The sequence below is a fragment of the Leuresthes tenuis genome, unplaced genomic scaffold (genome assembly GCF_036924035.1).
Source record: "Leuresthes tenuis unplaced genomic scaffold, fLeuTen1.0.hap1 SCAF_5, whole genome shotgun sequence".
In the NCBI taxonomy this organism is placed as follows: Eukaryota; Metazoa; Chordata; class Actinopteri; order Atheriniformes; family Atherinopsidae; genus Leuresthes; species Leuresthes tenuis.
Genome location: NW_027325359.1, coordinates 5888271 through 5902043, shown reverse-complemented (window position 1 = coordinate 5902043; position 13773 = coordinate 5888271). Strand labels below are relative to the sequence as shown.

Below are 13773 nucleotides of genomic sequence, written 5' to 3'. Positions count from 1 at the left end.
CATAATAGTCAGATATGTCTTTTTTTTTAAACTCATAGAACGTTTTCAAGTTTATTCTGTGTTATACCATCCTGTACATGTAAGTGTATCTCACTGGCACACCGTGAGGAAGTCAGTCGGTGGAACAAGTGTGAAATAACAGTTAGTGGTGTGTTTGTATTCAACACAGACGGAGGAGAAGATGAATGACCTTTCGAAGCTGTGAACACCTCGCGGCGATGCAGGTCAGACACTGTGGCCTCTGAGCCTCAGGCTGAGACTGGGTCTGGAGCGCCCCCTGTTGTATTAGTGTAAGTTGTACACCACATCATAGCAGCAATAACCTGCTCTTCTTTATGGGGATCTGTCTTCCTGGTGCTGCAAATCACTTCGACAGTCCCCTGCTGACGGGAGCTTTCCAGTAAATCAGGTACACGACGGAAAATAACCCGGAGCTTAACCCTCCTATTACCTTTGGGGTCAATTTGACCCCATTCAATGTTTAATGTCTCTATTTTTTTTTTTTTGCTTCATATTTCATGACTTTTCCTAATTCTTATTTATTTAAAGGGCTATTTAAGTAGTCAACAAACAAACAAAGTACCTGACACTCAAACTTGGGAAACAATATTAACTCTAATAATTTTCTAAAGGTTTAAGTTGCTGGGGTCAAATTGACCCCAAAGGTAAAAGATGTTCGTAAATTTGACGATAACAGGAGGGTTAATGTATTGAAAGTAAACCTACACACTCTGATAGGTGTGGTGATTTATTGAAAAGAGTCCAAATACAGTATATTTGGTCAACAAAACAAAACAAACAGTTTGTACAACTCCATCAAGCTTGGAATTCAGTTTCAAAACAAGCTTTGTTCTCCAACACAGCCTGAACCCTCTTAGACGAGCTTTCTTGACATTTCTTTAAGAAGTATTCGGGGACAGTTCTCCAGGCTCCTTGAAGGACATCCCAAAGCTCTTCTTTGAATGGTGGCTGCCTTTTGTTCTGTTCGCTGTCAAGATGAATCTAGTAGATTAAACAGAAATAAATGGAAACAAATGATGGATTTGTGCAACAGGCTGATGGTGACTTTCACCATCAGCTAAGTTGTCTGTTACATGTAGACACAATGCTGGCTCATCCCTTGAGTTCGGTGCCTTTTTTATGCCTAAATGAGTCACAGGAGTGAGAAAGGAGCCTATGTCCAAAAAGAAAAATAACTTTCAAACCCTCTTGAATACCAGGATAACTATTATTCAAGACCACTTACAAGTGTTATGTAAGCAACTAATTTAATACAGTGAAATGTACAGCAGAGAGTAGCTGAGCTCAACAGCAGCCAACCTGTTTGTTTCCCCTCAAGAGTCCCAGAATAAATTATTAACTCAGTGTTTGTCAGATCTTAGGTTCTTTGTGAAATATTTCGTGATATTTTAAGCCTCAGACAGGGTGTTGACTTACAAGTGTCTCACTGATGCAGGTGCTGACTGACACCTGGAACACAGCAGGGGACTCAAGGGGTCAAAAATGTAGGAATAAGTGGTATAATCTCCATAGCATGTTGGCTTTTAGTATCTCATCATATTTCAACAAACAAAATGGGTAAAATGACAGACTGAAGGCTACTAATGTGAATAAAGACTTTTTTTGTATTTTGTACAATGTCTTAATCTCATGTTAAATTTAGCTGTATTTCAGAATAATGACGTGTTTAGAAAGTAGGGCCAATCACACTGAAATTTAACGGAAAAACAAACCGGAAAAGACACAGAAGTTTCCCTTTCTTGAAATGAAATGGCACTCTGATGAAGGGACCATGACCATGTGGACCTGTCTAATGAGAACACTGACAAACAGGCTCTCACCATGACCGCGTGTTGCCAAGGGTCCGTGATTATTCTGGCGAGACTAATGAGAAATGATCATACACAGTTTGATGGTTCCGATGAAGACCAAATGCACTTTTTAGAGGTTTCCCATTTGTTATCGTCTCGTCCGTTTTTATCAAAATAATACGAATAAGCAGAAGTTCTGTGTTCTTACTTTTAGTTTATATTCATTAATCGCCTCCATAACTGACTAAATCATTATGTTTGCGCAAAGAAACTGACTAATGTTGTCACGCAACAGTCTAACTGAAGAGAGACCGTTTATTGTGGATGATCTGGAGACATTTTCTTAACTACGCGACATAAACCACTTCTATACCTGCCGTATCTTTCACAACTTTTGCTTAAAGATCAGCACACTTTAGTCCGCCTGCGGCTTAAAAACCAACAACAGAAAGATGCCATTGAGCGGAATTTGCTCAGAGACCTGACAGCAGGAGTCTCCTCCCCCTGAAGTCGATGTGAAGAAGAGCACTCCGCTCTGACATACAGGAAGAAGTTGAGCAAGTCTTCTAAAAAAACTTTTAAAAAACCAAAAGAACGGCGCATTCTTACCGACCGCCTGCAGTTTTTCTGTATTTTCGCTCTTTCTCAATCGCCTCACAGAACTGTCGGAAAAAACTGGAAGAATGACGGTGAATCTGAAGGCTGCTGCTAAACTGACGGCGCTGTAGCGTGTGGGTCTCCACACCCGAGGAGAGGAGTGCCATTTGGTCATAAATGGAAAAGCTGAACAAACCTACAACTAATCGTCAGTGAGAATGTCGGAGCATAGATCCAGTTTTCTTCACATTGGAGACATCGTGTCTCTTTACGCGGAGGGCTCTGTGAATGGCTTCATCAGTACTTTGGGGTACGTTTCTCTTGTTACCATATGCATACAGGTCAATTCTCTCAGGTACCACCTTCAGATTCTTTCACTTTACTTCTGACACGTCTTGCTGTTTTCTTCATTTCCATACCCATGTTGTAATCCGCTCAAGTCTAAACTTGCTGTGTGCCTTGTGGACGAGGCCTGTCAGCGCGCAAACTGCTGCGTCTCAGGAAACTGTACGCAAATGTAGCAGGAATGCAAAACAGCGTGTTACCCAGGTACACATGACAAAAGCGGATTTACAAGCTTTAGCTTGTCCGCAAAGTATGGTTCGTTGACTCGGAGAACTACATTAAATGGGATTGTGACGGACCCCGGGCAAAATAAGGGAGCAGTGAAACTTTTTTTCCATTCATTTGATGGTTGAATTAGAAATAAAGTTCCTTGCTTCTCACTCCAGACATATGACATTTGCAGACACAGTTTGGAGCTCCCCTGTAGTAACACATCATCTCACCTGCCAGTCTTGAAAATATCTAACAGGTTTATTTGAGTAAAAGGATATCATTCTGTTTTAAGTGTGTCAAACACGTTGAAGCTGCTTCAAGATTATACATGTTGTGTAACATAACAACCAGGCAGGCCCTCAATATATTCGAGCTGCACTTTGATCTTGGAGAGTTCAATTTTGAATCCAAATTCTTAAGATTCTTATCATATTCAGTCACCTCAGGTCATTCTTTAAAGTATTGGTCACCAGCCTGAGACTTAAGACCCCTTTCAATGATTCACAGTGTAAAACTTGAGATAATCTAAGGGTAGATATTTTTCTTTTTCATGTTGTGAAAACGTCTCTAACCACAAATGATCAATAAAATGATTATTGAACTGTTGGTAGATGAATCTACAAGTAGTCCCAGTGTTGTTTGAATAGGTCTCATGTCACTCAGTCAGATGTTATACACTGAAATGTATATAAAATGTCTGTTTGTTTGGCTTTGGTTCCTCGTAAACTGAAAGCCTCAGTGCAAGGTGGAATGCTTCGGTGGTTGTAATCGCACTGTGGCCTCTGAGCCTGCACAACAAGTGTGGAAAGCTGGACTGGCCCTGAGAAATGAGTATGCTCCACCCACGTCCTCTCCATGCCTCTCTTTTTCTCACTCTCTCAATACTTTTTCATCCTGAAATTCCTCCTACAAGCTGTTTCTTCACACATTTGGCCTGTTGGGGTCTCCCCCACAGCCCCCCCCCCCCCCAACAAGTTTGTCTTATCTTTACTCACAACATGCTGAAATGCAAGGGTGCTTCCTGATTCACAAAATAGTGGACCCAGTTAAGCTTTTTGCTGAAAAGCCCCCTTATTTGCAAAGGCTTGTGATAATGCAAATGTAAGCTGCAGCGTACACGGGGAGCGTAAATTTTAAAAATGCAGAAGTGCACAGCAGCGATTGTTGCAATGAAATGCTTATCAGCCTTCCAGTGACCCACAGAATTTAAGTGTATTTTTAAGAGTTGTATCTAAAGCAAAAGCTTACAGGAACCTCCCCGAGCAGCAGTCCCTTTGAGTACAATGTAACCTCTGCTGCACAAGGCTGCCCATGTTTGTTCAGGATCACATTCAGACTGCAAGTTCCTCACACACCTTATACAAAAACTCAACAGCAAACTGACCTTTGACTACCAGTGGACAGACACCGTAACTTTTGTTTAGTCTTTTGGCGTTTTTGTTTGTTAGAAAGATTCCTTTGAGCAGATCTTTTATATTTTTGACTTCACAACATTCCTTTCACTTTGTTATAAGTTGTGGACAAAGAGATACTTTTGGCAACACATGGATACAACATTTCTGTATCCATGATGTAAGAGTCGACCCTTTAAACCAGAGTAAAATATCCTTTAAAATGTTTGAGGAGGAGGTGTGTGTGACTCATTTTATCGTTATTACTCTGCTGCTTTGGCAGCGACTTGAAACATGCAACACCAGATGCTGGTGATAAAATTGTTCTCACACTTCTTAAAGTTGGGTCATACGTCTGTTCCCTCGTTTTTCTTTAGAAAACACCTCAGAGAGCAGATACCTGCTCGCTCTGTATTTCAAAGCTGTGAATATTCTGTGTTGTTGTGTCATTTCCCTTAACACAGTCCAAAGCTGTTATTAGTTTGTCTGTGTCCAGCCTGGTACATTTATCTGTGGTTCATGTTTAACTCATTTACAGAGTGTTGGGTCCTGCAAAAGCCTCCCTGTGCACTCATAGTTACTTATTTATGAGCTCAGGGGACTTTTCCAGGGCACCTTCCTGTTTAGCCACTTGGCACTTGATAATGCTTCCTGTTTGGCTGTATTGTCTGTCATTTAGATGTAATGTAGATATTGAGTTGGAGGAAATCATATACAGCCTGAGGACTGACAGTGATCAAGCTCTATGGCACAAAAAAGGAAATGGCTCGGCTCACTTAAGCAACTGGGCCTGCTTTGTATGAATTGGAGGAATTGTTTGTTGCATTATGTTTCTCCTCAGTGAACGGGATGAATGGATGTGCTTGTGCTATCCAAACTGCTGTGGAAAGGAGTGGCGATGGAATGGGATGATATGGAGACTTTTGTATAAAGATTCAAAGCTGGCGTTTATATGCATTAGAAATGGAAGCATTTTATTTTTTTAACAATAAAGTTTTTTGTGACTGTAAAGCTTTAAGTTGAAACCTCAGTTTCTATAAAAATCTTTTAAAGAAATGCAAATCATTGCATTCTTCACTATTTATATTTGAAATAGGAAACATGTAAAATGTTGAAAGTTAGACATTTAATATTCACTGAAAAACATTAGCTCATCTTGAATTTGATGAGAATGACATGACAGACAACTCGTTAAGTTAATTGGCAACAGATCCGTAACATGATTGGGGTTTTAAAAGAGCACCTTAGAGAGGCTGAGTCTCACAGAATTAAAGCTGGACAGAGGTTCAACAAGCTCTAAAAACTGCATTCACAAATTGTTGAGCAATTTCAGAATCCTTTTCAATTTTAATCAAGTTAAAATTCCAAAAACTTTGAATGTTCACAGTACATAATATCACAAAGAGATTCAGAGAATCTGGAGACATCTCTTTGTTTAAGTTACACAGCCAAAAATCAGTGTTAAGATTCCCATTATCTTCAGGTAGCACAGCAAAAAAACCCAAAAACATGCATGATTCTGTCATGGAAATGACTTCATGGTGTCACGGTGTTCTTTTTTCCATCTCCATTGTTCTGCTGGCTCTTTTCCTCCCGCTTCACTTAATAATGGGCTTTTTACCATCCCAGCTTCAACGTGTGCACCTTCATCCTCCTCTCTGTGCTTGCTACTAACACAACTTTTCATAGAGTTTAACTTGGAACATTAAGATTAAGATGTTTTGCAGGAATAGATATTCTCTTATTTACAAAAATTTTCTCTGGTCCAATGTGGTAAAACACTCTTCGTGATAACAGATCTTCATATTTACATCATGTTGACCAGGACTTCCTTGAAGAGGAGATTTTGTATCTCAGTGGGATCTTCCTAGTTAAATAAAGGGCAAATAAATCTGACCTGTGTATGACATGAGATGTGACAGATAATGCAGTTATAGCTGTTGATGAATGATATAGGTTTGCGTGGTTGTGCACAGACAACCAAATGAATCTTAATCTACCTGTCACTAACAGTGTCACGGTCTCAATTCTTGAAACTATAATTATATAAGCAGTATGTCAGATGTGAGTCCTGAAACTGTCAAAGTAACATCTCTGATGTGTTACAGTCAGCAACTAGTAAATAAGAGGGAAGGGTGTGGTAAATGTGGTTAATACAATGACACCTTTTGAGTGTCCTCTAATCAACCTTGCACAGACGGTACATGGTTTCCTGTTGTGTCTGTTGTCACAGAGATCATTACCAACACAATGTTCCCTCTAAAAGCTCAGTTTCATACACACACAATGCTGACATTTGCTTCTATTATCTGCCCCCCCCCCCAGTGTTATGTAAAAGTCAGAGGCTATTTACTCGTCATTCGTTTATCTTGATCCAAACTTACAAAGACAGAGCAGATATTTCCGTGTCCGCCTGCATAGCACAGATCAAAGCCCAGCTAAAGAGGATAAGCTCCAACCAGAGATGCTCATCATCACTCCAGATACTCTGGGAGCTTAAAACAGATGGATATGATGGTGAACAGAGACATTATCTCTTTCCAGCCAGGCTTTTCACCCTGCAGGTAGCCAGTGTAGCAGGCACTGTACATTGTATTCAAATGAGAGGTTTCAATGTGGCTTGAGATTCTACTTCATGTATTTGCATTTAACTGTGATGTCACACCACAGTTTGTTCAATGCAAATCTCTGTTTTTATTGCGATGTTTGTTTTAACTGTTGGCGTGATTACATAAAAGCATTTAAGAATGGTGTGTTTTTATAGTTTATGCTCTTCTCTGCAGGCTTGTTGATGACAGGTGTGTGGTCCAGCCTGATGCCGGAGACCTCGCCAATCCACCCAAAAAATTCAGAGGTGTGTTTTTATTTTAGATGCTCTGATGCCACACAAACACACGCATGTCCACAGTGTGTTGTTTAACACAACCTTGTGATTTTGGAAAAGCTTTTATGTGTTTAAGGGACTCGGCAGGCATCTGCTGGGTAAATAAGTGGCTCCACCACATTGCAACCTTTTCATAGGACTTTGCTTAATGTGGGCCTGAATGTTTCTCCTCCTCTGCAGATTGCCTCTTCAAGGTTTGTCCCATGAACAGATACTCGGCACAGAAGCAATTCTGGAAGGCAAAACAAGGGAAACAAGGGAACAACAACACACAAGGAGATCTGTTTAAAAAGTTACAGGTATAACCGTTATTTGTTTTTGAACCATTCTGGGACCTGGATTCTCATCGCAAGCATTTCAAAGGTTCAACGGTTTTCTGTTTCATCACTCAGCATGCAGCCGAACTGGAGCAGAAGCAGAACGAGTCCGAGAACAAGAAGCTTCTTGGAGAAATTGTCAAGTACAGTAATGTCATCCAGGTATATGCATCTCCTCTGCAATCATCCGTAGCATCAGATTGTTTTTAGCATGAAGTGTTGTCTTTATTTTCTTGTTGAATGAGGTTTAGATTACACTCATTCAGTTTCTGAAACCAGGCAGATTCTAAAGACAAATACCAATATTTTCTTTGACTGATTGTTGAGCTCCTGAGGAATACATGTTGCTCAGGAAGTATTTAGATGCAACAACATTTTTATTTTTGCTATTTCACGCTTCATGTTCAGACTCTCAGCTGTGATTATAAAGTATTCACATCCAAACTGGAGGAAAAGTTTTAGATGAGCGCTTGGAACCCTTTTTTAAAAATTTTTTTTTAATCTTTTTATTTGGGGGGGATCAAATGTAAAACTGAAAAGCTTGTTTATAGGCAATTAAGTAGCATATTCTTCCATGGCCAAGTTAGTATCCTGGTCCTAAAGACAAAAATAAAGGCACAACTAACAAAAACTCAAGACAGATCCAGTAAAGACAGTAAAGCCTCTTAAGAGGAAAGATATTCCTGGGGGATGTTTATATTTTTCAGATTGCCGGCTAATGGTTTGCAACAAAGTATGAGAAATTAACATTTACTTTATTTTCGTTTAAAGTTACATGAAACCCCCTGAATAAGATAGTTCTGTTTATGAAATACCTTTAAATCCCTAACTCTTCCTCCAGTTTTGATTCGAATACCCTTAAATTAAAGTTCACAGCTTAAACATGAAGCCCATATTTATCATTGTAACAGTAACTAAGACCTTTTTTTTTGTTTTGTTTTGGTGAACTCCTGAAATAACAAGCATATAGTCATGATCTTAATGATATTTAGAAAATATTTAACTCCGGTTTTGCGTGCAGTAGGGATTGGACTGCTGCCTCAGTTAAACAGCTTTATCAGCGAGCAGTTTATTAGGGTTGACTTAAAACACAGTTCCATTTCGTCACCTTGTTTGCTCAGTTGAACCAGGAAACGTGGTGTTTGATGCCTCACCCCTCAAAATGAACTCATATTGATTATAACAATGGACCAACCCCTTTCTTCATGATTCTTGTAGCTATACCCTGAAAAAATAATAAAGAAGAGCTCTTTTACAAGTCACTAGTTACAGTATGATGAACGTAACAACTATGATGCCTTGTTACAGATTAAAACATTTAGATCGCCAGCAATGTACAAGCATAGCAAAAGGAATCAGGTTAACTGTCACTAAATTAGTTGGCAACTATTAGGTAAGAGCCGTTGTTTCCACAAAATGACCAAACAAATCCTGTTTCCAGCTTTTCCTTTGAATATTTGAAGAATTTTGTTTTGTTCTTGTATGTCATGATATTTAAAAATCATCTAAGTATTTCCTCCATCACTGCTCTAACCAGCCTGATTCTTCTGTCACAGCTCCTGCACATAAAGAGTAATAAGTACCTGACTGTGAACAAGCGTCTGCCTGCATTGCTCGAAAAGAACGCCATGCGGGTTTCTTTAGATCCAGCAGGGAACGAGGGCTCCTGGTTTTACATCCAGCCCTTCTGGAAGCTCCGCAGTGAAGGAGACAACGTAGGTTTCTCTCTGCTTTGGATCGCCTTTTTTAGACGTGACGTGCTGTAGAGAAACTTACCATTTCTTTCTGTCTACAGTGGACTGTCAGTTCATTGTTTGACCTATTCCAGTAACATTTCTGATTTTGTCCTTCTCCTTTGGCTTTAGCATCCTATCATTGAAGGTATTGCTCTTGATTGTGCATGATGTTTGTGCGGAACGTCAGACACGGAATAAAGTGGAAAAGCATGGAAGCAACACCCCATTTAAATGCATGTAGATTTTCAGGAGTTTTCATGTGATGAAGTACTTAAGCACTGCCTTGAAAAAAGTGTGATCCACCTATTCCTACAGCCACAGTGTGCCTGTGTGTGGTTGCTGAAACTGCTGAACCTGTAAAGTCTGTTACAACTTCTATTTGGCCAGGTTAGAGAGCATGTATTATACAAGCAATGATACGGTAGCGGGTAGTTTACTTTTCAATAACCATATCTTTATTGCATTCATATCCTCTCACAGTGGTATGAATAAGCCTATTTGCTGTTAACAGCTCAGCCACTCTCCCATGTGAGGACCAGCATGTTGCATTACCATTCCTTGCAGGAAAAAAAAAAAGAGGAAAAGATCTTTGACAAACTCTTTGCATGGATTCACTCTTAAATGCCTGCTTCATCCATTTGAAAACTGCTGGAAGTTGCCACATCTTGCTTCTTTTTGACCATTTCTGTTTGGCTTTAAGGTGGTGGTTGGAGACAAGGTGGTGCTGATGCCAGTGAATGCAGGACAGCCCCTTCATGCCAGTAACATTGAGCTGTTAGATAACCGTGGCTGCAAAGAGGTGGGACTGGTTCATTTACATGGTATCTGTCAGCATGACCTAAATGTATGATTTTGTGCTGCATCTGCCCCCTACTCTCTGCTTCACCCCACAGGTGAATGCTGTCAACTGTAACACCAGCTGGAAAGTCACCTTGTTCATGAAGTTTAGTGACTACAGGGACGACGTGTTGAAGGGGGTATGTTGTTTCTCTACTTTTTAAACTTGTATTGCTCACGATTTGACCAAAACCGCTGTTTTTATGCTCCGTTCTTGACTTTTGTTTTTTGTCCTCTTTGTCAGGGAGATGTGGTTAGGCTATTTCATGCTGAGCAGGAGAAGTTTCTGACCTGTGACGAGTACAAGAAGCAGCAGCACGTCTTTCTCAGGACCACACTGCGGCAGTCTGCCACCTCAGCCACCAGCTCCAAGGCTCTGTGGGAGATTGAGGTAAAGCACAGGCCAGAATGGTTTCTCCTTTCAGTTTTGAGTGCATGATAGTAGTGGTTTTAAATTGAATAATTGTTTTTCAGAATGTGGAAATTAATTTATGGTTCTGAGGTACTTTCTGTTTAGCGATGGATGCATTGATGGGTAGATATAAAACAGCTACTGCAAGGATCTTAGTACAGGGTACAGGGTCCTCAAAATATCTAAAATTATCTTAACATTTCATAATATGTTTTAAATACGATTTTGAAAGGTCTTAAAAATGTATTATTGTTACTTTTATTTAAAACAAATGCATAAACTTCAGTCTTGCTTTAAATTATTTTGATTTTTGAGGATGCTATGACATAACAACAAAACGGAACTAAAGTACCTGTGCAACCCCGGTCAGAATTTATCGAGCACAACTAGTTAGTGTTGTGCGTGTGCCCCGGTGTGTTGGCGCATGACATCTTTTCCTGTTATTGCTCCGTTGCGGTGTTTTGATGAAGCGGGGGATCACCGGCATGTGTTCACACATCTCCAGAGTTAACAATAGAACAAATAATAGTTCACAATAGAGAGGCTTCTGGTGTTTTTAGTTAGGTTAAGCATTTTGTATTCCAATGTGAAAGAGCTGTAAAAAAAAAATAAAAAAATCTATACTTTGCTAGTAATTCCGGCCCTCTGAGTTTCCTTCATGTCTTTTGTACTTTTTTGCCAGTATGGTTGTGAAATGGGTCTTAAATTGTATTCATTATGCCGGTCTTAAAAAGTCTTAACTTTGACTTGTTGAAACCTGCAGAGACCCTGTAGTACTAAAATAGTGACCCATCAATGAGCATTATTGCCAGCAGCTACTACCGACTATGGGCAGGTCTCAGTGATCAGTTGTACCTCTAAACTATGTCAGACTGACATGGCCTCAGTTACCATATTCATTCCCGCCAGATAGTTGGGCTGATGTTTGGGTTAATCACATCCACATTATGGAAAATAAAAGCATTTTGAAAAGGAAAAATTAATGGAATAAATATGTGAGGATGGACTGAAAAGCTCAGGTGTTAAAGCAAAAAACAAAACCCGTGTAAAGCAAACAGATATTTCCGAGAGGACCAACAAGCACATAACTGGCTACTGATGAACCTGAATATTACCATTTAACATCCCGTTATCAGTGTGTTGCCTTGTAAAATGTCAAGCCACTGGGCACAGAAAGCTTTTCAGATGTCATTTGAATGAGGAGAAGTTTTTTAATTAACCTTTTAATAAAGGGCTGTGTTCAGTTAAGCAAATTCTTCGTGAAATGCTTTCGTGGCGTTTGAGCAACAAATAACAAAATCCTTGCTGAGAAAGTTGGCCGTGAAAGTCATCGTGAGGAATACGACTGCTGAGGGGACAACTGAGTGGCCAGTTTTCAAAATAGATTTTTTTTCAGTCTAGTAGAAAACGCACATAGGATGCACAGATGGATGCTACACGAAAGGCCTCCTTTATGTCTATAGTAGATTCAAATGACAACAAATGTATCATGTCAGTCATAAGATGAAAGTCTTACCCAATCAGTTTTTTAATTCATTCCACATATGTAAATCCATTGTGCTGCATTGTATTAAATTGTTATTAGCTGAATAAAAGGTTTAAACTATTCAGTCAGTGGCTCTGGAGGACGTCTTGCTAATCCCCACTGACAGTGAGTTCTGAGTTTCAGAACCAAAGTTACAGAAACCAGCGCGTTGTTAGACTGTGGAGAAGCCTTCTCTAAGTTTAAAGAAGGCCTATTGATTACAAGCACAGGAAGGTAAGAACTGAATTGAACTGAAATCCCCATATTGAAAAGAAACTGTCTGATCTTGGAGATGAAGCTCGATCCCACCCCGGCCCTGAATTGTACTGCACCTCAATTTGTTGTGTTTTCTCAACAGCTTTTTCTGATGTGGCATGCTTTCTATTTCAACTGTATTTTTGTTGTTGTATTTTGCTGCATTTTCAGAAGTATTATGTGTTTCTTTTTTGTTTCACACCAATCTTAAAGAATGCATTGCACTTTTTAATAACCTACAAACAGCTGAACCATAAACCTTGCTCAGATCAGTTTTAGTTCAGTTCAGCTGAATAAGCAAACACGCTGAAAATACAGTTTTGTCATAAGTTTAGTCAATTCTCAAAAATTTAGGCTATAATTTCTCCTTTATGCAAAAAGTCTGTGTCCCTGTTACTTTTGGTTCTTAGTATCAATCTATTCTACTGCATGTTCCGCTTTATCAGTATAAAAAGGAATTTGAAGTTCCTGTTTTTACTCCAGTTTGTGCCAACATGAACTCAAGTTACCCTATCAGTTGCTAACATGTTGTTGTGCCAATATGACATAATGTTGATGTATCAAGTGCTTACAAATCAAGACTTCTGTTTCTTTTGGTGTGTTATCTTATTATCTCTCTTTGCCAAAAAACATATTTAAGACAGAATATTCTTGATCTGCTTTAATTCAACTTTCCCCTTTTTTTTTTTTTTGAATAGATGCAGAATGCAAATGCATGTGTAGTGTTGTAATTTCTCTAAAGAGATCAACTGTGAACAGTGTAATAAAAGTCTCTGTCCACTAGTAGGAGGCTAACACAGTCTGACTGTCTTGGAAAAATGTAGAAAACACCATAAAGGCCTGCTGGAGAGAGATGCTTCCTCATGTATAAAGCTCCTTGTTTTGTGCTTTGATGGCAGGTCGTGCACTACGACCCCTGCAGGGGCGGAGCCGGCCAGTGGAATAGTCTCTTTCGGTTCAAACACTTGGCGACTGGAAATTATCTCGCTGCTGAGGTGAGACTCAACTCAGTTTGGGTCCTTTTTTTGGGTCCTGCTCTTGACTGTTAGTTTGATAACACGGAACTTTAAAACAGCAGCTCACATGACCTGTCATATTGTGTTATTTTAGAGTCACTACTTTTCACAGTTGAAGAGGGTTTTTGATGATGTGCTGTAGGTGGCAGTATTCCCATTGTTATCCCTGCTATCAGCCTTTCTTGGCTGTTGAACAGTTTGGTGGTGATAGCAGCAGGACTAACATCAGAGCTTTGAAGGATCTGAGGCGACTGACTGTTTAATTTCTCTGTAGGTGAACCCTGAATTCAAAGACAACACAGTGGAGTCCAAAGGAGAGGTGAGCCAGTCAAACAAGTACATTTTCCAAGCACCTGACCTCAAATGGATGCACTATATTGATTATTAGAATTTAAGGCATTTCCAGCATTAATAAGGGCTCTTTTTAAACCATA

The 13773-nt window shown here is 39.6% G+C and overlaps 1 protein-coding gene across 3 annotated transcripts in view; it reads left to right on the top strand.

Moving 5' to 3' along the window:
- Positions 1 to 2312: 2312 nt before the first annotated feature.
- itpr2 (inositol 1,4,5-trisphosphate receptor, type 2) overlaps positions 2313 to 13773 on the top strand; it is a 61888-nt gene continuing 50427 nt past the window's right edge. For 2 of the 3 annotated variants that reach the window (XM_072385579.1, XM_072385578.1), the window contains exons 1-10: positions 2313 to 2718; positions 7141 to 7211; positions 7422 to 7540; positions 7634 to 7720; positions 9115 to 9273; positions 9995 to 10093; positions 10188 to 10271; positions 10376 to 10522; positions 13223 to 13318; positions 13614 to 13658. In XM_072385579.1, the coding sequence (XP_072241680.1) occupies positions 2627 to 2718; positions 7141 to 7211; positions 7422 to 7540; positions 7634 to 7720; positions 9115 to 9273; positions 9995 to 10093; positions 10188 to 10271; positions 10376 to 10522; positions 13223 to 13318; positions 13614 to 13658 (999 nt within the window). In that variant the 5' untranslated portion in view covers positions 2313 to 2626. Of the gene's footprint in view, positions 2719 to 2898; positions 2958 to 7140; positions 7212 to 7421; positions 7541 to 7633; positions 7721 to 9114; positions 9274 to 9994; positions 10094 to 10187; positions 10272 to 10375; positions 10523 to 13222; positions 13319 to 13613; positions 13659 to 13773 lie in introns of those variants that run through there. The other variant, XM_072385580.1, reaches the window with a different exon arrangement.